Source organism: Ischnura elegans, chromosome 8 (genome assembly GCF_921293095.1).
Source record: "Ischnura elegans chromosome 8, ioIscEleg1.1, whole genome shotgun sequence".
Classification (NCBI taxonomy): Eukaryota; Metazoa; Arthropoda; class Insecta; order Odonata; family Coenagrionidae; genus Ischnura; species Ischnura elegans.
Genome location: NC_060253.1, coordinates 22,692,247 through 22,718,712, shown reverse-complemented (window position 1 = coordinate 22,718,712; position 26,466 = coordinate 22,692,247). Strand labels below are relative to the sequence as shown.

At 37.8% G+C, this 26,466-nt stretch overlaps 1 protein-coding gene across 1 annotated transcript; it reads right to left on the bottom strand.

Annotated features, from left to right (window-relative positions):
* Positions 1-2,758: 2,758 nt before the first annotated feature.
* On the bottom strand, positions 2,759-14,517 carry LOC124164532. Its single transcript, XM_046541891.1, has 2 exons — positions 14,401-14,517; positions 2,759-3,230 (listed from the first exon to the last, which is right to left on the bottom strand). The coding sequence occupies exons 1-2, from the start codon at positions 14,499-14,501 to the stop codon at positions 2,828-2,830; spliced, it is 504 nt and encodes a 167-aa protein (XP_046397847.1). The 5' UTR covers positions 14,502-14,517; the 3' UTR covers positions 2,759-2,827.
* Between the last annotated feature and the right edge of the window lie 11,949 nt (positions 14,518-26,466).

Here is a 26,466-nt window from a genome sequence, read left to right as displayed (position 1 = left end):
ATGGGGGACTAGTTTACCTCCGGAATATTTTACCCGAGAGAATTCCATCATGTCATTATATATATTGAGTGGAGTAGCTGCGACTCCTCGGGATGATAATGTGGTGGTTTCCCCTTGCCTTCCACATCGCAGTACTACAGCCGTTAAAGTAAATGTTACCACGCCCGTAGTGGAATGTGTGTCGCTGTACCGACCAGTATGGTCTCCACCTTCGCACATGTGAAGAAGAGCTCCTGCCCTCTCCCCCGGGTGATGAGAGGCATAATTGTTGGCGGCCCCCAGTCGCCAAGTCACGGTATCTTCACAGGTTTTGGTATCTTTTAAATGGTCTACCTTACCCAAGGGTAGCCCAATACCCCCTCAGAACACCGCCGCTTTTTGTCCACGACTGCTTATTCGACGAGAGAACTCGCTTATCTCGCAGCTAACCTCTATATTTAAAGGTCGACCCACCATCCGCAACCCGGTGGACGCACTCGGTGGCTTTATGCTCAGCCGCGAGCCTTATACAGCCATTGCAGTGAAAACACCCCCACTTATTGCATGCGTTACGGATGAAAAGAGTGATGTGATATTCTCTCTCCTTTCAAATTCAATTTCCAACTAACGTTGAAGGGGACATTATCACTAAAACCAGCATTAGTATTGCCTCAGGCAGTCAAATAACCAGTTTGGAGTGTTATTGACCCATACCTCAGCCGGCTAACGCCTTTTCTTCTTTTCGCTGATGATTCCTCTGAAAAAGCCTTCATTTTTTTCTGCACACCTGGAGTTTTTCTCTGTCCATCGCCTAAATTAATCGCTCTAATTTATATTAATAATATGGATTCTATCTATAATATTAATAATATCCATAATATAGGGAGAATATCGCTCCAATATGGATTCAAGTCCTGAATTTTATTTTAATAACATTTCTCCAACGCAACAGTAGCAGGAAGGATAGAAATTGATTGGGAACGATAAGGTAAACAAAGGAATGGCCGATGTTGTTCAAAGTCTCTCACTACGTCGGTGGGCTCACGAACGTCAATCGTAAAAAATTAACGACGTTACATTCACGATAATTAATTTCTCCAGGGCTATTTTCTCCAAAATATAAATAGTAAAAGCAAATTTATATTTTCAATACTTATTCCAATTGATTGAAAGTTTTAAAACTAAAATCAAAGGGACCAGTGTACTGTAATCATAGTTTAAAATTGACCGTTCATTTAGGCGTCTGCGACTCCGAGACCAGTGCTTCGCTTTTCTCTCACTTTGACACTTATTTCTACGCGAAGGTGCACACATACCAACCCGTGAAATACACTGTTATGCAGTTCATACATCCTTTTACCCAACCTAATATTTGAAAAACCCCATTTCAAACTTTCATTTTTGGACTTTGGTCCACTTAAAGTGGGGTTTGGCCCCACTGTGCGTCGGTGGGCTCACGAATGTCAATGTTTATGCGGCTTAGCCAGGCACCGTCTAAAGAAAACAAAAAAATAACACGTAGGTAAGTTCAGTTTTCTAATCGTTTGCTCGATGTCTTCTCGGGATTTCCATCGGGTTAGTTTGTTTTATGTCACCAACGCTTCAACGGACGTCTCGTTCATTGTCATCGGGATGAAACTCAGCAGGACTCGTAATTATTCACCGTGATGATGATACACGAGTTTCCATCCGACAGGTATGACCAAATACCTTTGTTGATCCCTTGCGCAAACCCCATTTTTATCCAGACGGCCACGCCGGGGAAAAACCGTGGAAATAAAACTGAAGACTGTAATCCGTGTGAATGTGTGGGTGAGTGAAACGTAGGTGGTTTACAACGATTTAAACCAATGGAAAGCCTGAAAATAATTTGCAATATTAATACACTGGGAAAGAAATTAATAATATTTTTCAAACTATTGTTTTGTTTGCTGCGATAGCTGGTCTAAGTCCCTTGATGCCTGTCTTAAGCTCCTGTACACATTTGTTGGATCGTGTGGTGTGCACGTGGGAATCCTATTGTATGCTGCATTCGGGTAATTTGATCAACCCCTGCCTAACATCCTACAAGTGGTAGGGTATTATTGTACTTCTTCGAAAAAAAAACGTTCCAAATTAGTATTTTCCTCTTTGAGATCATTCCAGTCTTTTTCTGAGCGGGATGGGGTCATGGTTCTTACAATTCGGTAAAATTTTGAACATTTCTTCATTGCGAATCGTCAAAATTCACCCTGATGACGACAGACGTGTTTCCATCCATTAGGTATGACCAAATAATACCTTTGTTGATCCCTTGTGCAAACCCCATGTTTATCCAGACGGCCAAATCGGGGAAATACCGTGGAAATAAAACTGAAGACTGGAATCCGTGGAAATGTAAGAGAAACTCTGGTGGTTTACCACGAAATAAATCAGTGGCAAGCACGACTAGACTTCGCGATAATTATAAAACTGAGAAAGAATTTCATAATATTTTTCAAGCCGTTGTTTTGTTAGCGTCGATTGTTGGTCTAGGTTATCTACCGATTCGATCGATAGATTTTTCCTCCTCATAGGAAAATCCACTAGAATTGGTAGAAAATTAATTGTGTATGCTTGGTTTCGCTATTTAGTGGGCCCTTTTCGCTTCTATAGCGTTGAGGTGTTTTTCCCCGTCCTCTCCCTTCTGCTCCTATCCCTTCCCAGAGGCGTCGGCGGGCTCCCATCGCGGCGGCGCCTCTATCCTTTTTCCTTCCTCTCCAGCCCCTCCCCGGGTGATCGGGCGGATCACGCCACGGGCTTGGGTCCCGGCCCCGGTGTGTTGTATCCTTGAGAGGGTTCACCTAGAACCCTCATATTTCTTGTTGGTCTAGGTCCCTGGATGCCTGTCTAAGGCCCCCCCTGTGCTTCCAAATAAACGTTCCACCGCGGTTTTTCCCGCTTTCAGATCCTTCCGGATACTCAATCTAATCGGGAAGGGGTCATGGTCCTCACAAAGCGGTGAATTTTCGAACATAGCTTCATTGAGCTTGAGAAGAAGTGGCAAGGCGATAAAGTTGAGGCTCAATATGGTCGCCGTGATTATCCAACGGTAGTCTGCCAAGGGATGACCGCAGTCCAACGGAAATGGCCAATACAGGGCCAACACGAATGTTTCCAAGTGGTAGAAGACATCGTCGTAGGTATCAATGCACCAAATATTCAGGTTGTACGGCGTGATGAAGAAGCGGTAGACCATCCACAGTGTGTTATAGGATTCTTTCGTTATTTCCCTATTGGGAGAAAAAAAGATATAATTTTTTTATGAAAAACACATGACTTTTGCAGCAAAGCATGCATGGCTCAACTGAAAATCGATCGGTACTCATGTGTGCCCTACAAAACACCCCTGAAAAAAATATAAGTTAAGATTAAAACTACTGAGGGAAAATAGTTGTTGTTGCTCAAATCGGGGAAAACCCGAAGATTATCAGTCAAACTTCGTGGTAACCCTGTGCAGGTAATTATATGTGTGCACATGTAAAAACTGGAAAATAAGTATAAATTAGCAACCATGCATATAATAATACCACTGTTACAAAAAACCTAAGCAGACATAATCAAATCAAAATAATTATTCACCGGAAACTGGCCAATCACCCCATATTAAAATATTCCAAGATATCATATAATGAGTACCAATCGACAAAATATGTTTGAAAAATATTCATATATACTTTTAAATGTGATTATTTGGTCCAAATGATAATATTGCCAACAATAGACCATTGAAATTTAGATTGAAAGGAATAATTGAACATTTTAAATGCTTGATGTAGCAGTAACACTCTCCCGTAACAACGACCGTACAATTATACGAAATAATAATAATATCTATATAATAAAAATGAATTGTTGTTCATTAGTCTCACTATAACTGAAGAATGGCTGGACCGATTTTGTTAATTTAATTGTTGCTAAAGTTTGTTGTTTAATTTTCGTTTTAAAATATTTTTGTTTGTCCATAGAGGGTTAAAAGGTGTAAAAATATTATTCCATAGGGCTCATGAGGCCTGGAATGGATAGTAAATCATTTCCATAAGAAATACATGTAAAGTTTGTTATAACTGCCTACAGGTGTTTTTTCTTTTTCATATTTAGATGATAAATAGTTGCTAGGAATAGTAGAAACATATTTCATTGGAAATAAAAATAAATAAACCTTATTATTGCAATTGATTGTCGTCTTATATGTCATTTACAGTAAATTTTGAAAAAAAAAACATTCTTAACACTTCTTAATATTGAAATTTTAGGGTTTTCTGCTTACGATCTCCTTGACGACCATCAGGGGCGTGATACTGTACATGGCTACCGACGATCGTCGGTGTCGGTAGCTACCGACGACCGTCGCTTGCACCGATAGAAATGCGATTCACGAATCCCATCCACAGACAATCGTCGGTGCAAGCGGCAACTTCGTGACGTAATGCTTTTATCGGTAGGAAAGTGGCACCCATACGCGTGGCTAGGCGCCACGACCTCCACCGACCTCCACGATATCTCTCGTTTCGTTGCATAAAACAAATGAGGCTCCGAAAACGCCATATGATACTCGGCAGCCCGCGAAGAAGTTAAAAAGAGTTGATTACTGCTTTGTGAACATTTGCGATGCTCAATTACACTGCGGACTCAATTTTTTACCCCGTGGGTGCGATGAGGCTTAAGTTCGGAGATTCTGCTGTTTTTCTATTGTTTTCTTTCTAGCCTAAGTAAGCGTTTAATAGCAATGATTCTAGAGTCGTCGATGGAAGAATGTCGGCAAATGCTGGTGCTTAATATATCGGAATTTTCGAGTACAATTTTCTTGAAGAGGATTTAGTCTGCTACGCACTTGTTTACCTACGCCAATAATGATAATATAGTCTTGTAATTAGTAGTGACGAAATAATTTTTATTAGCATTTCAACAATGTACGTTCATTATCAGCCACGGCTTGTTTACATCGTGTGCCTCCTTTTTCGCCGACGACTTCCACAGGGGTTATTATTTAATTAAAACACTTTTTTTCGCTTGAAATCACACATGGGGCAATTTAAAATACATTCCTTGATGAAAAAACAGACTACGCGGATGTCATGGAAGGAATCATTGCGAGTGTTGTGATTGTGAACTCGTGTGACATACTTAAAGGCTTCTAAAATCAATTTCTTGAGTTATGATTATGGAAGTGTTCATGTTTGCATTTTGATTCCATTTGCATGTTACTTCAAACAACCTAGTGTTGATATAACTCGGGCGAAATATAAAGTATAAGCGTGAATTTGTGATATACCACTGAAGGAATGAAGATTTTTCTGTGTTGAAATGAAATGTATGTAGTTTTTTGATTAATGATTAATCAAATGTTTCCTGGTTTCGAGCAATGATTCTGATTACTTGCCCGTTGGAATACACGAAACGTACTCAGTAGTCTTATAATTAAGAAACCTATTATTAAGTCCCGTAAGATGCTTGTTTAGTATGTTGAAGTAAGTTCAGCATAGCTTGAAACGATATTCATGAGCACCGGTATCGGCGTCAATGAGTGTGAGGATCTATGTTATGGTATTTGCATTCTTTTGAAATGTGGTAGCAAGATGCATTTTCAATTTCGGCGGTGCTGTCTTTGCCCATGAACGAATTCTCGCAGGAATATTTACGAAGTTAGACGGGTTATTTTCATTATATTTCATTATATTATTATTTTATTATAAATCACGAACAACCGAAATCAAGTTGTATATATTCTAATTATATTTTTCACGAAAGCAAACGAGCTGGTATATTGGATCGATGCACAGCTGTTATTGAAATATTTTCAAATTCCATTATAGTATGTTCATTTTGTTTACTTTCTAATTAACTTCAACACCCTACGTTAGCAGCAGATATTGGGATTCAGAATTAAACGACGGAACTTAAAAATTGGTTTCATTACTATAAGACCACGAGTATGTAAGTACTGTACCGTGTATTCCAGTGGAAGAAAGGGACAAATAAACAGAGTGATTTCTCGAAACGAGGAAAAATTTAATGAAATATTCATCATAAAGCTACATACGTTTAGTTTCATCACGGTGAAATATTAATAACTTCTACAGTACAGTCTGTATATCATAAATTTAAACTGGTACAGTATATTTAGTCCGATTCATATCATCGCTGTTATTTGAAGTAACTTGCCAATGGTATCAAAATGGAAACATTAACACTTACATAAACGTTAGTGAAGGAATTGAAATTTGACAGCGTAAAGTAGGTCACACGAGTTCACAATCATAACACCCGCGATATTTATCCATTATACACTTCCATGATGTCCGTGTAATCCCGGAGTTTTCTCATTGAATGTAATTTAATTGCCTCATAATGTGATTTCAAGCGATTCAGAAGTTCTCTAATTACATAATTTATACCCTTGTGGAAGTCGTGGACTTACGGCGAACAAACAGCCAAATGATGTAAACAAACTGAAAATAAACGTACGTTGTTACAATGCGAACAAAAATTATTTCATCACTAATAATCACAAGAGCAAAATTATTATAGGTGTAGGTGAGCGAGTATGTAGCGGAGAAAGTCCTCTTCGGGACAATTATACCTGAAAATTACGATACAAGAAGGACCAAAAGTTGCCGATATTCTTCCATTGACGAATATTGAATCCTTGAATATGAAGATCCTTTACTTAGGCTAGAAAAATTCGATGGTAAATACAGCAAAATCTCCGGATACAAGCCACATTGCACCAACGGGAGTAAGGAATTGAGGTTGCAGTGTATTTTTACATCGTAAATATTTCAAAATGCAGTAATCATTTCTTTTTAACTTCTTCGCGGGCTGCCGAGTATCACATGGCGTCTCAGGAGCCCCATTTGTTTAATGCCACGAAACGAGAAATATGATCAATATTAGTAAAATCAGGCATTGCAATATTTCCACTATTGAATTGGAGGAAATTAGCATCAATTTTCTGGATTTGACAACCCAAAGGGCGGGGAAGAAACATGGTTTCTCCATTTACAGAAAGCACTTATGCGCAAACATAGTGATCCCCGCAGACTCTCAGCATCCCACAGCACACAAACTTTCCAACATCAGACCCACCTAATGAATATCTCCTTGCCGAAGAAAATTTCCTTTAATTTTTCAAATAAAAAAAGTTTACCCGGGCATTAAATTATTGTTCATAAATCAATGATGAATTGTATATTTGATGCTGACCACAAGGGGCATGCAAGAGTGAACAAATGCATTGCCCCAGTGAATCAATTATTTTTATGGCCTTGCATATCAACTCAGATTGCTGAGTTCATTCAGAAACGCAGACTCTGTGAAAAGTTTAGGCCATTTGAAACCAAAGAGCAACTGAACCTTCACTCTGCCTAAATTTCGATTTGTTAAGGTTGGACCAGATTTATTAAAATTCGGAAACAAGTCTTTTTTGTCGTTGTAGATCATTTTTCAAAATGGCTAGAAGAATCTCGTATCACGGATAAGTCGGCGGAGTCAGTATTCAACTTCATGTGACGAAAATTTAAACGGTCAGGTTTTCCAAAGACTATGATAGCTGAAAATGTGCCTTTCACGTCGTAATTGCGTGAAAGTTATTTCCAGGAAAGAGATATAACTGTAAGACCATGTAACACTCATTATAATAAAAGCAATGTTGGAGATGAGGAAGGAGTAAATGTTGGCAAATAGTAGTTAAAAAAGCAGTTTGAAGATGTACCTGATTTTCATGAAGTTCTCATTGAATATAATCATAATCCAATAATAAACCTAATAGAATCACCCTCTCAAGTATTGAATAATCGCTTTATGAAATCTAGGTTGCGATTATCACTAAGTATACCAGTTAGGACCACAAATACAAATAGATATGTACGAGAAACTGCGTGCGAGGAAAAGTTAAACAAAACGACGAAACCCTAAATTTTCACTATTTTTTTGGTAAGCAAAAATGATACAGTCCGATTGAATAATGTCCAAGGATCAAGGAACTATGAGTATTTAAATATTTCGTTCACCCATTAAATCATTAGAAGCCGTCAAAGACGAGAACAAATATTAAAAATTTCAATTCGGAATTTCTAAAAAAATCGAGTATTAACTCTCACTCGTGACCATTAATATAGTTTCCCATAAATTTCAAAGCATATTTTCTGAAAGAGTAAACCTTTTCTAAGAATTAAATTGGATAGCTCATTTATTTTTATCAATTTTTATACAATAATTAAACATTCAAAAGTGCATTGTTTTTGGACTATTTTTGGACTAAAATGAAAATAAACTTTATGAGGGCGACGAGACTCGATAGTAAAATTCATATGGAAAGAAAGACCTGAATCTTGACTATATGATCCAAGAGAATAATCTTGCTTCAACTTGCTACCATTCTTTTAAAGATGGGATATGTATAAAAAGTCAACGCAGCCGCCCGGCCCGGCCGTGGAATATCCTGCTTGGTTTTTGGTCCAGTTTAAAGCAAATAATGCTTCAACCACTATTATTTTTACCCCAACTGTTAGGAAAGATGTGAGATCTAAAAGTAAAGGCAATGTTTTGTCCAAAAAACCTTTCATACTCTCTTGTGGCACATTTTAAGGGGAAAATTCGCCGCTGCCGCCGGTCACCGAACTTGCGCCGAAATGAGGACTTGTGACCGAACTTCGGCAGAGTGCTTTGCTCCCTTATTTGTACTTATTCTCACATGCATATACATAGGAAATTTCCCGCACTTTAGGTCCCTTCAAACCAGAAATCCCACCGACCTTGAGGAGAGGGAAAAGAATCGAAGCAGGCGCGGTCAGTGCACACGACCGACGGACCGCAATCATCCCTTGGGGCGGTAATCCGCTTCCACTACTACTAGTAGTAGTTCACCTCCTCCTGACACCTCCTGACTTCTCCAGTATATTGTTTCTTCAAAATGTGGGGCTCGTGAATTTGGTGTTTGGGACTGGGTTGTTTCTTTGAAAAGTCGCCGCTAGTTGTTTTTACCACCGTAGCGCACGTGCATCGGTTAACGCCCTCCAAAAGATCGCTTCTCTGGAACACGCTATAAACGAGTTATAGTGAACGAGTTAGCTGGCAATTTACAAGGCGGTTTTACCGAAAATGCGCACGTTCCATTGGCTTAGAAAATTTCTTGCTTCATGACATATTTTTCAGGTATTAATGAGGAGATTATTGAGAGGTTTTCCACCACCCTGAAAGCCGTGTCAAGTGGGCTTCCAATTGACGTAGATCGTTTCCGCGAGTATTGCTTTTCCACTGCTACCCTTTATGTGGAGCACTCTGAATGGTATTTTATGCCCCCAACTGTGCATAAGATTATAATACATGGAGCGTCTATTGTAAACGCAGCAGTGCTACCCATTGGACAATTCCGGAGGAGGAGGAGGCCCTTGAATCAAGGCACAAGGATATTAGGAGGTTCAGGGAGCAGCACTCCAGAAAATTTTCAATAATGGTGTCGTTCGAAGATAATATTTGAAGACTTCTTCTATCTTCGGACCCAATAATACCCTCATCAATCGATTTGAATCACGGAAATGTGAAGGTACAGTCACTTTCAAAAGTAGGTCCCCACGGCCAGCGCGAGCAACTACGTTTTTCTCGGAGGTCGAACTTCGGGTATTGGCTATGCCTTCTGTGTCTTGAACGGGCCAGTTTGACTTACTCTCACCGTCCGCGAAAGTCCTCCCGAGGCATTCTTCACTATTCCTAAATTCTTCGCGACTTCCCTGACTCCCAGTGCCACAACATAAGGCGAAGCATATGTTCTCAGTAATGGGATTCCCACCCTGATAGTATTCTGAGATGGATATTCCGAGTAGTCTGGCTTGCACTAAAAAATAACGAGACGTATCTGCGTCGCAACGCACATATGAGGAAGAAACGAAAATTGGAATTTACGTCTGAAAGAGTATTCAAAAAGTTTCCTACAAAATAACCTTCTAGATTATACCTTTAACACATTATTACCAACACCATCAATATATATTGCTCTATGTTTAAGTATTTCAAACACACTGTTTGGCGCATTCATTATTCCTAACCATTTTCTTAGGATACATATGTTTACCGTGGTTTATACTACATTTTTCTACGTGTCTCATCACGCGAGAAATCAAAAATATTAATGTGCGCTAAATTGTAATGTTAAATTCTGTATCATATTTATTCCAGTCGTTACTAACATATCCTACATGAACAAATATTTAAATAATTCTTTATACATTCGAGGTATCAGGAAGTGATTAACCGACATCTTTATGTTCATCGAAAGTTCGAATGTCTTAATAGTTACCATAAATATATTTTCTATAATGAAAATACTGACGGAAGCATTAATTACATGACTTGTGTGCCTATTTCTTACCATTTAAAGGCACATTAATACTATATGTTTTATCTTTGCCCCTTCATTGAGAGGTTAACCCAAGTCTTCCCCCTTTTTCGTTTCTTTTTTTTTCTGCTAAAACCAGTCGTAATTGGCGCCTGCTGATATCATGCAGGGCAATATCCTACACATTATTATGTATAAGTGGTTTTACATCATAAATAGAACTTACACTCATGTAATGAATACCTTGAGTCAGTCTTACGTGCGAACAAATACTGATCATACTCCTACTGACACTAAACTACGCACGCATAATATTCATCCGATAAAAATATACCGTGTTGGGTACCTAATGACTATTTCTGCATTATTAAAACAAATTAAACTTATGAGCTGCCAAATATACTGCTTGGGATGTAGCGTTTGACGGTGTGGAAACTTAGGTGACGACAAAAGAGGAACAAGAAAAGAATGAGACATCCGAGATGTGAGTATAAAAAAGAAAGGAAAAGGTGAGAAGGATGTAGAGGAAAAAAAGAAGAAGTGATATCCATGGTCGAGAGATTTTTCGTAAGGGGGGAGGGGAAGGATGAAAGTAAGGATATGGTTAGAATGAAAGGGCCTAATGCGAATGTGCGTCACTTTTAATTAAAGGGGTAAGTTCAAGTTGGGAGGGGCGCAGGCACGGTAATGACCACCATAACTGGTTGACTCACCATCATAACTCCACGCACATGTTGCTTGTACTGTTTTTCTTAAAAAAAATGAACAATATTAATGTAAGAGTATTTACCATAAACAAAAGGACAACACTTCCTACGACGCATTACGGTCTAACAGCCTGCCATTTCACTTAATGCCAATAAACATCTCGCTGCTTCTTTTAGTGAAAATTTATGTTTATCTTAAAAGCAATTCAATAAAATTTAAAGACAATCCAATTGCTTATTCGAAAAAATAATGCAAAATTATCTTCTCCCATAAAAAATTGCCGTACCGGTAGTTTTGACCGGTAAAAATTTAAAAACTTCTTCTGATTTTCTATTCACAGTATGGGATAAGTTGCGTAATTCAAAATGTAGGCACTACTTGTAGTCCGAATAGCCTACTACTTGGGGAGTGCTATTTAACTTGTAAACATTGAAAAAATGTCTGAAAATCTTTAACCGCCGGCATGGATGAACGCGATGACGGATGGTAACCGTGACGCAAATGACAATATTTACATAGGCGTATATATTTACGTATTTTTCACCAGGCGATGTGAAGAAAAAATATTGGAGTAACATGCTCGAAATGCTCCGAAAATTTATTTGCACAATATGATTTGTATAAGTTTACCAAACTACACAGATGTCTCCTCTCTTCCTCGTGCGATGGCTTACTTGCCGGAAAAAACCCATATATTCTTCTCCGCTTTCTTCGGTGGTGGAATTGTTTGGCTGTGTGGGGGGGGGGGGGAGGTTCACGCGGCCTTCCTACCTCTGAAATCGTGCGTGGGGCTCTTGACGACGGTTAAAGTAGTCAAATTGCACCATTTGTACTACCTGATCAAGTCGAATCGATCCCCAGTGGACAAGGAACGTGTAAGCAATACGCGAAGGTCGACTTCGGAGAATAACGGAGACGGCTGCGCCAGGTATGGGGACCGACTTTTGAAAGTGACTGTACCTAAATGAGCTGGAACCTCCTTCTGATTGACGAGAACTCAGAGTCGGATGGAGACTAGATTGATTCAGATAACGAAGACCTATAACTCTATTTACTCAGGTATGCATTATTTCCATTTCATTAGTCATTCATTTCAGATACAGAAATGGGGTTTTATCTTATAATGAAAATACTCTAAAAATATTGGCATTAATTTCCGTGGAATACATTGATAAAATCCATATGCTTATATTATATCGATACCACGCATCGATAAATATTCTGTGATGTAACGATACCGCGTATGAACACATCACGGTAAAGTTGTTTAGGGTGATATATCGAAGTTTTTAAGTCATTTTTTTAAGTCATTTTAAGTCATATTTGTACGAATATAAGAAGCATCTAACATGCACCGCTTTTAATAGTAAAATTTGGGAATTTTTACTGTTTCCGCCATTTTGTTTTAGAGAGGCCCCTGATTGTTCTAGAGAAAAATTAACATTAGATTCGGATTAAGGAAGTAAAAATAATTACAAATCGAAAAAATTATGGATATACGTTGAGTAAAGTAATAACGGAGATATTAGTTTTGTCAAGCTTTTTTCGATTACCGCCCACTGTGCGTCGCACGAAATCGGATCCTGAACAATTAAAAATCGTCATGTCATTATTGCTGACTCCTCAAACTAACGTTGCTCTAACTTTTCGACAGTGCACTAATTTATAATTTAATTAATAAAAAACTAATGATTATATTACAGTGCCCTGGTGCTATATATAGCGCAAATAGAAAAAGTAGGGCAAAAACCAGGTGAATTAACTACAAAAATTACCGCAGAGTCGAATGGATTCTATCTGCGTGAAATTCCATGGTAGCCATTTGCAGCGCTTTTTCTTTTTTTAATTGACTGAAATCTTTAAATACGGCAGTAGACATCCACAAAAGGAAATAACCATGAATATTATAAAATGAAGGCAATATTTTGTGACGAACAGGCCTTTTCCCTTCGTTTCTCTTTTCCAAAATAGGTGCGTTTTGCCCGATATTCATGTCGGGAGCAGTTGTTCGAGAGGCAAGCGAGTTTGCGGTGACCTTCACTGGAATCGCATTACAAAATTGCACTAACATAGTTTTAAGTAAAATGGTATCGAATAAACATCACGTCACTCTTAATATGTTATATGATTGGTTATAGGAGTGATATAATTTTAGCAGGATTGGTGGAGGGACCCGCATGGTAGACTCCAAGGCAGTCATCACTGGGATTCGGACACAAGCGGTCATCACTGGGGACTCGGGGACAGTCAGTCCCCGGCGAATGCTTGTAACTTGTACGTGAAGGATCCGGCCAGCAATTTGCCGACGTCTGCGGAAATAATAAAATAAAATTTTCACCGGAAGTCTTGCAGTAGGAGCCTCTTGGCAGAACTTAAGTCATTCACGCCTCCAGTTCAATGAAGTTAATTTATTCATCCCGTTAATCAAATGTTTAAATGAGTGGTGTGAAACGAAATCCTTCCGTCCATTCTAATCGAGAAACATAGCTCTAATTGATAGCTCTATCGACGAAATGCTCCAAGAGGATGACATATGATCTCTCAGAAACATTAATATTTGAGGTACTCTCAGCAGCAAAACCGCTCAGTATCCACTTCATGTTATTTATTTCATTAATGAACTGCATCTGTGGCGAGTTCCATTTGCTTTTGATGTCCTCAACTGGAACTCAATATCATAGGATACATTGTAATTTGTGGCTATACTGCAAATAATAATAAATCATGAAATCATTCTCAATAGTTCATACAAATGTATTTGCAAAATATGATGAAAAGCTAACCTGTAGTATTAGACGGCGATTTCTTAAGTAGGTAAGTCTTATATTTTTCGGAAATACATCTTCTTGCATTTTGGTTATGAAACATCACTTCCTACGTAATGTATATGAACTTATAAATCCAGCTATACTTAATGCGAGTTTCATTGCCTCTAAAGATCAACATTTGCTCATTTTCAGTTTCAGGACCACACCACGCAATGAACTAAGCGGTAATTATTTCATGGACTAAGAGATACTGCTCAGCGGGATTTTTTCTTATTCGTTGGTTACATCCATTTTGATGGAAAAAAATTAGTACCTGCTCTATCTTGTTGAACCACACCAAATTTGATACAAACGGGTGGACCAAAAATTAGTTTTCCTATATTAATAAAGGTACAAAATTCACCGTTGGAGGGGCTCGCGACCATTTCATCGAAATTTTATGCAAAAATTTTAATTCAAATTTTCGCATATCATACTGATCTAAACTGTACTCTTCATACCACTAATTGAAGGAATATACATATAATTAGAACTAGAAACTAAATAATTTTGACTTTTCTTATGATTAAGATTTGAAAACCATTACTTTACCTGTATCTACCTCGGTCTGGACTGCAGTAGTAGAGATAAAAGAAGCGGAATGCCACGTAGAAAAAAGCAACCACAAAAAACCACACTGGATAGAGGGCCATGACGCTCGAGATAACGATGAACCTGCAACCTATGGATACGGAAGAAAACCACAGGTAAATGCAGGCAGGGAAAGTGAAAGTTCTGGAATCTTCATATTATGACACATTTAGTGCGCAACAATATAATTTTCACTGATTTCAATAAAAAAAACGATAGGATGAACTGTTATCCTAGCACATGGTCCGTCCAACGAAAACTCTTGCCAATTGTTACAAAACAACCCAGCCAGAGCACATTCCGCGGTAACCTCGTTGCCCGTGAAAATGCCTTTTCCGCATGCCGCTCGATAAAGTAATGGGCAATTGATGTTTGATGCAACACAACCAACCACTTCCAACAGAAGTGCGGTGTTTATACTTTTTATATTGCAACCTGACTAGACTTGCGCAACGACACAGACGTAATTTTCGGGAAGATTGACGATTCATTGGTGACCAGATGACCTTGTGAACCTTATATTACCTTCTTCTATCTATGTATCTGCAATTATTTAAGATTAGTTAAACTATTCTTTATAGGAACACCGAAGTGGATTTTACCAGATACTAATATAAAATAATACATTGTGAGTGGGCATGGAATGCAGTTACCTTTTTTCATTAAAGACTTTTAAAGATTACTTCGTAGACGTTAAATTCAGCTTCAGATGCATTCAGTTTCAGAGATGGTAGAATGAGAGGGTGAGAAACGTATTAGTTGAAGCAGGATTGTGAAGGAAGTGGAGTGTTCCTCTAGTCACTCATTGGAATTTTCTCCGTGCAATCCTGAGTTACCTATTTTTTCTTCTATCGCTTAGGTGATGTAAAGCTAATAATGTACCTTCAGTTGGGTTCGTATCAGTTAAATAGTCCTCTGAAATGCATCTTTATCTCTCAACCAGTAATTATATCAATAATACTGCAGTAGTTTTGGTCGGCGTTTTGCAAAATAATTCATCCAGGGGTTCCATTCAGATTTAAATGTGAAGAAATTTTACCCGTTATTTATACGCCTCAGTTGTATACTTTAGAAGAAGTGTCACGAAGGTAACTGGAGAATATAAATTAACAGGAGAGGCGATGTATAATACTTTCTAAACTTTGGAACTACAATGGGGATTACATCTTCTTAGTATTTCAAACATGGATGATTGCATGAGGTGCTGGAAGGCAAATCAGAGTTTACTCAAGCAGTATCTAAAGAAAAATTGTCTAGCAAACGCGCACGCCCAGGTAAAAGATGCAGAGAACAAACAGGTTCATCTAAATGTGAAAAAATATAATCTGTCTCCGTAGTAGTCCCGAATTTCTGCGTGAAAAAAGTAATAGAAACACATATTACTCAGTATGGAGGCCACTCACCAATTGAGATCTGTCAATTATTTCTCAGTGGAAAATTACTTGAATTAATGTTGAGACACTCAAATAACATGCCAAACTTAGGAAAAATGACATACCCCAGCATGCCCGTCAAGGTAGAATTGGGCATTTCATCCACAGGCATACTTATAATTCCCGGCAAAGATGCCGAGTGTGCAAATCAAAGATAAGTTAAGTTGTGAAAAGCGCTACGTTTAATTCCTCGCAGAATATTATTGAACATTACATCAGAAAAGACGATGAAAATAAAATACGTAACCTAGGTTTTGAAAAGTTCGTTTTTGTTTTTATTTACCGGAGTTTTCCCAGCGTTGCGCAAACGCAACGTTATGCAAATCATATATTATGATGGAAATAATACATTTTTCTGAAAATTAATCTTAATTTGGCCAAAATAAACCGTAAAATACGAAATAACCGAAGGTAAAAGCCCTATATGCAGTCTGGAGAATAATGGGTTCGGTGGACGTAAAAGTATGCTGTAACCGGTAATTATGTTTTACTTTAATTATCCCTCGAATGCATGAGTCAAATTTTATCAGGGCCTCAAGGTTCATGTTCAGGGTATAGTAATATCACTGTTCTGCAAAAACAATCAAAAATTACTACAATAGGGAAGTGCACTAGTGTTTCAAATGCACCAAACACATTTTTTAAATTAGAGGTCAGAATAACATAATGTCGTAAAACCACAGTTTAAATCCTAATAGTGAATACTTTATTCGAGATGACCGTCTGAAATATGGAAAAATTCAAAGGCCGCAAAAACGGGTGTCCATGTTGAATATTGGCCGTGACGTCACAAGGCAGTAGCAGAAGGCAGCTTCTACACCGTTTAGTTCTACCACTATTATTGCATAGAAAAATTACAGAATTTGAGGGTATCCGTTTTTTGCTGTCATAAAATATCTTCAGAATATATATGTGGCTGCTTCTCTTTTGAGTAAACGACTTTATCATTGCGTAATATATTAATATTCATTTACGTGTCAACTTCAAGTTTGGAAAGAGTAGTACGAATAGCACATTGAATTTTAATAAATGCATGATGGCATTTATTTTTCGCTGGGTATATTTTAGCACAATGCCGTTTATCATGCCAAAACTTTTTTTGTAAGAACCGAGTCAAACTAATAAACCTATTTCAGACGTTTGCTGCAAGACTTATTCGTTGCGTATGTATTCACGCCGGCCGGAACGTTCGCCCTTCGCAACTAGAATCATGGGATGTTAGCCTTATTTCCAAGCTGGCTGGTTGTTGCAATGGTTCGCTGTCCAGGATGGGTTCAAGAAAAGATAATCTTGTTTGGGAGAAGGAAAATTCCAACGATTTATAAATGGTATACCAAACTTTGATGCATTTATGGTTACTGAATGAGGAGGACAGGTTCAACGCTCCATAGAAATGCGAGACGTTAAGGCTAACAAGGGGAGACAACGTACCTTGCTCCATCTTTTTCAATTAGGGCGTTAGTTAGGCTGTAATTAATTAATTTTCATGCGTTACTTTTTACAAGTCATATATATAAATTCAAAATATCGTTCATTCCTAATGGGTCGGTTGGGGTAGTGGTAGCGTGCACGATTTATAGAATAGATCTCACTTGAAGGATCGTGGTTCAAGTCTGCGTCATGGCATAATTTTTTGTTGTCTTCATTGTGATCATACGGCATCAAGTTTATCATTATTTATAATTGCAGCAATCATTGACATAAGACAATTTTTTTATCATCATTATGGCGTTTAGGTATTTTAGCAGTGTCATTACAAACGCAGAGATACGATGACTGCAAGGGTTGGTGGGCGCTAAAATGTTAATTTTTTCTTTGCTTATACTGACCAACTTCCACATTAAAAATGAAAACCACTCTTTCAAGAGCACATACCATTAAAGGCTCGCGGCAAGCAACAATATGCGTACAGGCATAATTAATAAGAACACAAAGCGAATATAAAATGCCATATATCTCGAACACTTGTAATTCACATTATTCCAAAGGGAGTTTACTTACTCAGTACATACCTCAGTACCTTGTACTCAGTACCTACCAGTTTACCTCAGTAGCAGTGCTAAAAGAACCATTCCGAAATATAATTTCAATTAACAAATAGGATGAAATAAAAGTTGATAACCCTGGACCGGGCGCGCTGGCGTATAAAATACGTCAATCTTTGAAAACCAAGGATTTCGACATTGTACGTACATTCTGGGCTATAATGGTCTCGTGTATTCTTACAATGTACTTTGACTGCCTATATTGCGAGTTTTCAAAGTTCGAGGTATTGTAGCTAATTTTTTGGATCAGCAAGATGAACCCGTCACCAGTGGAGTACAAATTACGCCGCGCGACCTGCCGTGTACCTTTATATATGTATCACCTATAAATGTACTAATTTCAACAAATAAAGATTAACTTTAACAAAAATCGTTTGTTATCATATATACACATATCATGGGTAAAGTACGCATTTTGCCCGGTCGTGTAAAAAAACAGTCGCGCCATAATTCTTTAACCAAACTACTTTCAGTTTATAAATTACGTAGGTCTACGCGGAAGATGCTATATTTTGACTCAACACACTTTCTGATGCAACTGAGGTACCTATTAAGTAAATTATTATAATATAAATATCAATTTGATCTTACAATACCTTCAAATGATCTTCAAAACAGAATATCATCGATAGGTAAGAGTCAGGAGCAGCCTTGAACCATTTATTCCGTATAGCTTGTGCTTAAGGCACGGGAATGAATATCTTCTCCAGGCTTTTGTTTCGACGTCGAGATGAAATTTGGAACAAAAAATCATTTACAATTCTATTTTGAATTCATGTTTTCCGTACTAGACGACATTTTTAGGAAGCAAACTCCACCGATTCCCGGATACTCTCGCCGCGCTAAAGAAAGTGACGGAATTCAGCGATACTCCACTGGTGACTACTGCCTTGTGACGTCACATCTCAATAAAGATGGAGGCACTGTGTTTCAGCGCAACATGAAATTTTCCGACTTTCAAAACGTTTTAAAGTGCATACCCCAGATGCAGAAAATAAAAGTGACTATACTAATGCTTCTTTTTTAGGCTAAACTTTCAAATTCAGATATAAAAAAAAATTAGTGCACTTCCCTATACAGGGTGTTTCTGACTATTTTTGGGTCGCTGAATCCGAAAATGACCTCCGTTTTTTTATCATCCTTCATTTTTACGAACAACCCCTAAATGTTTCTTGGTTGTTTCGTGTCAAACATTGCTAGTTGCTCTGACACTTTTTTTCCCTTACGCGTATGTCGGCCTAAACGCCGACTACCTCCTTGGCTGAATGATACGATGAAACTCATGATTAAAGAACGCAACCAAGCGCGATGTGCCTTTCGACGCAATGGTTGTTCCACTCTGCGCCAAAAATATAAGAAACTTAGAAATCGCGTTAAATCAGCCATCAATGACTGTAAACGCCAGTTTTATTCCTCGAAGCTTTCCTCACAAAGAGACCCTAAATTGATATGGCGTGAGCTTCGAAATCTTGGGTTGGTTCGAAGACGGGACTCTTCTCTACCCCCAAATATAACTCTCGATCAGTTAAACTCCTACTTGGTGTCAACTACGATTAGTCATAATGATGCCCTTGCTAATCCCAGACTTGAGCGAGTTATACCATTAGGTGAAAACAACTTTTACTTTAAGCACGTAACTCCTGAGACTCTGACGGAAGGATTGGCGTTCTCCAAGTCAAATGCCACTGGAGTTGAAGACATTCCTGTAAATATTATTCAACTTTCCAAATATGCCCAATTACCTTACATCCTTGAAATATTCAACCACCCTCTTGATAATTCAGTATTTTCATCGGAGTGGAAAAAAGCACTTATTCGTCCGATAAAGAAGACAAAAAATGTAAAATTACCTTCTGACTTCCGGCCAATCTCTATTCTGTGCGCCCTGTCGAAAGTGTTGGAGAGAATTGTTTTCAAGCAAGTCACTGAGTACTTAACTAGCAATAACAAACTTGACGCTCTGCAATCAGGTTTTCGACGTGGATACAGTACGCAGACGGCACTACTAAAGATTACCGATGACATTCGACTTCATATTGACAAGCGTATGGTTACAATATTAGTTCTTTTTGATTTCAGTAGAGCCGATCGAGTTGATCATAATTTACTCATCCATAACCATCCAGGTGAAGCTTGGTTTCTCTAATTCAGCTTTAAACTGGTGTTGCTCCTACCTAGGCAATAGATTTCAAGCAGTCTTTGGACCTGATAATAAATTATCCGCGTGGGTTCCAGTATCTTGCGGAGTTCCTCAGGGATCTGTCCTGGGCCCTCTCCTATTTGTGAGAGAAATCACAAAATGGGTAAGTAAAAACCACCTCATACTGAACTGTTCAAAGACGAAAGCAATAATCATCGGTAGCTCAAGGATCCTAAACAAAATAGATTTTAATCACCTTCCTCCAGTTGTAGTTGATGATCATCAAATACCGTTCAGCGACTCTGTTCGTACTCTTGGAGTAACCCTCACAAAAAATTTGTCTTGGAACCAACATGTCAATGACATCTATAATAAAGTCAATATCACACTGTATCAACTAAAACTTCATAAGCACTTACTTCCTATATCCACCCGAAAAATTTTAATTTCTACCCTGGTATTCCCTTCCTTTGATTATTGTAGTCTTGTTTATAATGGCATGCCTAAAGAGCTAGATAAAAAATTACGAAGGCTACTTAATTCATATGTAAGATATGTATTCAATTTAATAAAGGATGTTCATGTATCACAGTGCAGAATCAGCCTTGGTTGGCTAAATCTTTGTAACCGAAGGAAATATCTACTCGGTGCTCTTCTTTTTAGGATTTCCAGAGAGAGAATCCCTAATTATCTCCGGGAAATCTTTATGAACAGATCAGTAACCACTCATATGTCATCTCGCAAACAGGACTATTTATATCATCCTACTCCACGTACAACTACCTACCAGAAATAATTTCTAATAACGGCATCTAAATTTTTTAATTCTCTCCCTGAGGATCTAGAGCAGAAGGCTTTAAAATTATACATGGACTTACTCAATGGAGAGCGAAAATAAACTCCTACATAAAACACAGCCAACATATTCCGTGTGTTGCCAAATTTCAATCCTTGTTTACGTGCCATGTCTTTACTATTTGTGTATCAAACAACTTTATTGTTATTACTTGATATTTTCATGAACTTTGTGCTTTGATGAGCCAATTATTGTAAATTGTGTTTTGCTCCAAGGGTTTACCCAGGGCATGAATAAATATCTATTCTATTCTAAATTGGGGAAACCAACCACTATCTAAAATTATCGTTTTTCAAGGGACTTTTACTAATTTTGTCTGCTTCTCATAAAAATAAACTGACTTTTTTAGGCTAACAGGGTCACGAAAGAGACTAAATTAACAGGAGTTGAAAATATTTAGGGGTGAAAATCGAAAAACCCTTGAAAATCATTTAAACAACCATTTATCGCTTTTTATTGCATATGATATGGTAGTTAATGCAAACGTTTTTAAGGGATGAATGCACTGTTCACCCCTTCCATTTTGTAAATAATTAATAAAACACAAAATATAAGAGGGAAAGAGGGAGTATATGAAGTGGTATTAAGAGCTGCCACAAAAATCTAGACACAAATCAGATGTGTCAAAACATTTTTGCAAAAGCGTTTGGGAATCATGATTTGACTTCGTTGCCTTCCTTACTTTTGAAGTAAGAGCTGAGACGTTCCCATTCAATACATTTGGAAACGTTGGGAAATACAATGTATGTAAAGACAATCGGAAACATTGGGAAATGCATAGAAAGAGTTACTCACCACATGTTTTGACACGCTTGGACATGTTGTAACGTGTCTTCATTTGCCTTGGCAGCCGCACTTGATGATGTTCATCAATGAAATAATCCTGTGATCTATTCAGTACCTCATTCTCTTTAGTGCGTATTGCGTGATAATCTTCCAAGTTACTTCTTTGTTTTTCTAGTGGTGTGTTCGATTATTTTCTCGCGATCTTGCAATAATCATCCCAGTTCATTTTGTTACGTCAGTGGGGATTAAACGTTTATTAGAACCTAAGAAAAGCAATTACTGCAATTGTACGGAAATCTCTGGAACTTTATTTCGGGTGCAAAATTATTGACCAAGACGAATCGCGGGCCCCGAAATTCCGTTGCAGTGGTTGTCATAGAAGTCTTTGTAAATGGCCAAACGGGGGAATTCGTTGCCTAAATTTCGGAGTGCCAATGGTTTGGCGTGAACCCATTTGCCATTTAACGGATTGCTATTTTTGCGAACATGGAAAAAAAATTAAGCTGGCAAACGGACTCCGAAAATGTTGGGAGATTTTTGTTGGGCACGTATCATCAGAGAAGTTCCAGAGGAGCAGTACAAAAGGAAACGAACGACCAATTAGGCTAAATTATACAGCATCACTGTTTTTTACATGGCTGTAAGGACTTTTACTATGAAAAAATCGCTGAATTGTTTTTAAATCCCAAGTACTTAATCTATAAAGAAATCAAATTTTTCTATCAAGTTTTTGAGGCAGCTCTTCGTACCACTTACACCTTTGTACACCACCCCTTCCCCTCTCACATTTTATGTTACATAAATCCTTTTCAAAAGTGGGGGTTGAACCGTTTATTCATCTCTTAAAAACTTTTCTAACAGCTACTATATGATTTGCAATAAAAAGCAAAGAAAAATGGTAATTTCAATGGTTTCTAAGTTTTTTTTTCGATATTCATCCCCTAAATATTTTCAACCACAGTCGAATTTATCACTTTCATAACCCTGATAGCCTCAAAACGTCAGTTTATTTAATCAGAAGCTGATAAAATTAGTATAAAATCCTTCGAAAATCGATAACTTAAGTTGGCTTCCCCAATTTAGGGGTTGCTCGTAAAAAATGGAGGGTAGAAAAGATGGATAAAAAATGGATAGAAAAAGCACGGAGGTCATTTTTTGATTCACTGACCCAAAATTAGCAAGAAACACCCTAAGTTGTAGCCGAGCCATTTCTTAAACTTTTCTTTGCAGAACAGTGCATTTGACATCAAAGTGTTTTTACATTTTTTAATTAAATTGTTCATCTTTCAATGTCATACACGAATAAATGATTGGTTTTTACAAATTTTTGCGTCAGCACTGAGCTTAATTTCTGCATGAAATAGAAATCTAGTCAATAGATAAAAGTTATCCTTTTAATATCATCCTAAATTGAAGAAATAAATATGTGCTGCAAACGGCTAAAATGTTTACCTTTAATCATGCCTCGAATACCTCATGCCTCAAGAAATATATACTAAGAATTGTATTACTTGCCTTTTGCGCAGCGGTTATCTTTTGTAAACGAAATTGTGCAATAAATATGACCTCATATCTTGATTTCAGTGTAAACATCAACATGAAAATTATTGATGCATTAATTCCGTTAATATTAAAAGTACAGCTTCTTTCAAAATTTGATAAATCTCAAAATAAAACGAGGAATTCCACTCGGAGTCTGCAATTTGCGCGCGCGCAGCAATTATCCATGTATCCAATTCATGTAAACACAACAAGAGTCACCGCGAACCAATGCCGCTTGTAGGGTTATAAACCCGGAAAGGAGGGACCAACTACCCTTAGTATCCGAGATAATGCGGAATACCTGCTAGGAAGGGTCGAAAAAGGTTGGCGCTGAGAGTGTGTGATTATCCGCGAGACCCTTCTGAACGAATGTCCTCCAAAAATCGTCCGTACAGAGTCTCTTAGGGCTCAGTACAGCAGTCATGCTAAGGAGAGAACTGCATCGTATCGCAAGGGTTAAGACTAGAGAAGTATGGCCAAACTTGATTGCGATGCAGGAGGATTTATGGATGGAGGTGCTCTGCTGGTGTGTGGCACTCGTGACAATAAGGGTTACCCATTTTAAACTGAGCTGGAGAATGTTTCACTTACAGTGGGACAGCACTAAAGAATTTGATTTTGCATCGTCGTCATCATGATAGATGAATTCCACAAGGTAAAATCTACAGTTTATGTTCAAAATTTTACACCACTCAACTTCTAAGAATTGGGAGCTCATACAGAAAATGCTAATTAAAAAAATATAAAATGTGTAAAAGGCAGTGCTTACCCACGATTACAAAGTGAGCCACAAAGTCAGTGGCTCTGTGTAACAGCTTAAAGTTGTTCTTGAGGTCATCGTAATGACCTTGGTAGTGGCACAAATGGAGGGTCCAAGAAAAAGATGCAAGTGATACCAGGATTCCTATGAAGGTCAAGGGCCCTGGAAATGATGCAAACACCACTCATTAACAGTACTATTTTACAGAAAAAATGTCATTTTCACAGAAGGCACATCCACCTCCTAAAAATGATGCTAAAATTATCGTATCAGCCGCATTATTTGTTGCAAGTCACTTACCCTGCCAATAGGAAAAGCACAAATGTTGGGAAATAGTGCCTACAAGGCAATAATTTACTCACTTTGAAAATTAGGGTAAAGCAACAATACTCCCATTGTTTAAAACTTAATAAAAACCCACTGTGTGAACAAGAATTTTTAAAAATAATGTGCGTGCATACGTTAAGTTCTGTTATATACAGTTTTGAAGATCAAATCAGGTTAAAGACAAGATAGATTGAGCCAAAGCTCCCTCCAAATTTCTCTCTCAGAAAAAAATATCAACTAAACCTTCCATTTTTAACAATCTGTTCTCCGTTTCCCCGGTATAATGGCTTTCAGAAGAGTTTCTTTCTATTCCATCGACCAGAACAAACCCTGATAATACATGCACATCCACTCACCGACCGTCTCGCCGTCGACTAGTTGCATGTTGGCGATGACCAATTGGAGTAAAAGCTGCGGCGCCGACTCGTTGAGTGCCTCATGCATCTTCCACAGAAGCTGCCACCCTTCGTTGTATAACATCACCGCGAAGGAATGCGCATTAATCAAAGATGTTTTACTCCGTCTGAGAATGAGAGTTAAGAATAAACTTCAAGTGTATTCTGTAAAATGTCCATATTCAGGTCTCATGCCCACCTTCGTTTTTTCAATTTCCATGTTTTTAGTGAAATTTTTTCAAAGTTCCCTCAATGCATGCCAATGGAAAAACAGTGGTATCCAGGGATTCTATGGAGAAATGCAGCAGTATATAATGAAGTAAATAAATCTAGATCCAGCCGTGAAGAATCAAGAATATTAAAGAGGTGAGACAAGGGTGTGCTCCGCCACCCATAATTTTCATCGTGCTTATCGAGAAGCGTACTAACGAAATAAAAGATCACGTGGATCACCTGGAGTGAAGATCCACGGAGAAAGAAAAACGTCTTTCCAATGACAGAGCAGTGATACCATAGCTGAGACAGAGGGAAATATGAAGAAAAATCCATGAACTATGGAAAACATAATGACAAGATATAAGCTGAAAAATCGATTGTTCAGTGAATTCCATCATAGAGTGAATCCTGTATTAAGCGACCACCGACATTTCCACTGAAAAAATGATCAAGTAAAATAGGTTGGTTCCGTCAATATATGTAATTTTATTCGCTGAATAGAGGATAAGTACATTCACAGAGGTTGTCTTTGGTCACAGTGAGATGCGGTGTTTGAAGAAGCATATGAAATTCTCTAAATGAAATGGATAATGCAATCTATTCCCTCAAATATTGGTTGCTGAGAGGGGTGGACGCTCATTAGGAGTAGTTATTTAAACAATCTCCATAAAAATCTACGTGGAAACACAAAGTTCCAATGATTATTTTAAACTCATAAGTTGATTTCAATAAGGTACGTCTAAGACATAGGAATTTTTACAGTCCCCTTCAGACTAGAAATCCAAATATATCATCTTTCACCTAATGTACTTATCTTTAGGATTGTCACATGGATTCCATAGAAAAGCATTGTAATTAAGTAATTTTAGTAATGATTATAATTAATTTTAATATCACGAAGCACTAAATTTGATATTTTTAGGGCAGTATACAATGCAATCATCCGGTATGGAGTGGAACAACTTTACTTTCGAGTCAAAAGCTAAGCAATTGGATCAATCGACCAGTACTCCTTTCTTCGCTGAAGGACAATAATTTCCTGCCAGCAATTTATGCAACACATTCAACCTACTTGTCAGTCTATGGGCCAGTTTTTAAAACATGATAGCAGTAAGTTTGTCGAATGGAACTTTTTCCTGGAGATTTCAGTAGCTTTACGTCAATGGTGGCGCTTAAAGAAAACATCGGCACACGTGGAATATGGTGAAACAAGTGGGAAAATTACTGTGAAGGGGTTTGATTGATTTCAAACAAACTGGAAATTTAGGGTGAAACTTAATGACTCGCAGAATTCCCTTTGCTCGGATTAAAGATAATAATAAGATAAAGATAATCCATCCTTGCAGAGGAATAAATCAATGCATACGAAATATCGTGGATTATTTTAATCGAATATGCAACCAAAACAACACTTAATACTCAATAAACCTTGATAATTTTTAATTTAAAAAGCTAGCGAATTATTACATAAGATCGTTTGCCGATTTCATCGTTAAGTGGGGATCTACGGAATTTTGAAAAAGTGTA

What these genes read in the sequence shown, in the direction of transcription:
- LOC124164532 (XM_046541891.1), bottom strand. Translation starts at nt 14,501, where the DNA reads ATGGCCCTCTATCCAGTGTGGTTTTTTGTGGTTGCTTTTTTCTACGTG. An exon ending in CCAGACCGAGGTAGATACAG is followed by an intron (nt 3,231 to 14,400) that starts GTAAAGTAATGG and finishes TTCTCCCAATAG; the next exon opens with GGAAATAACGAAAGAATCCT.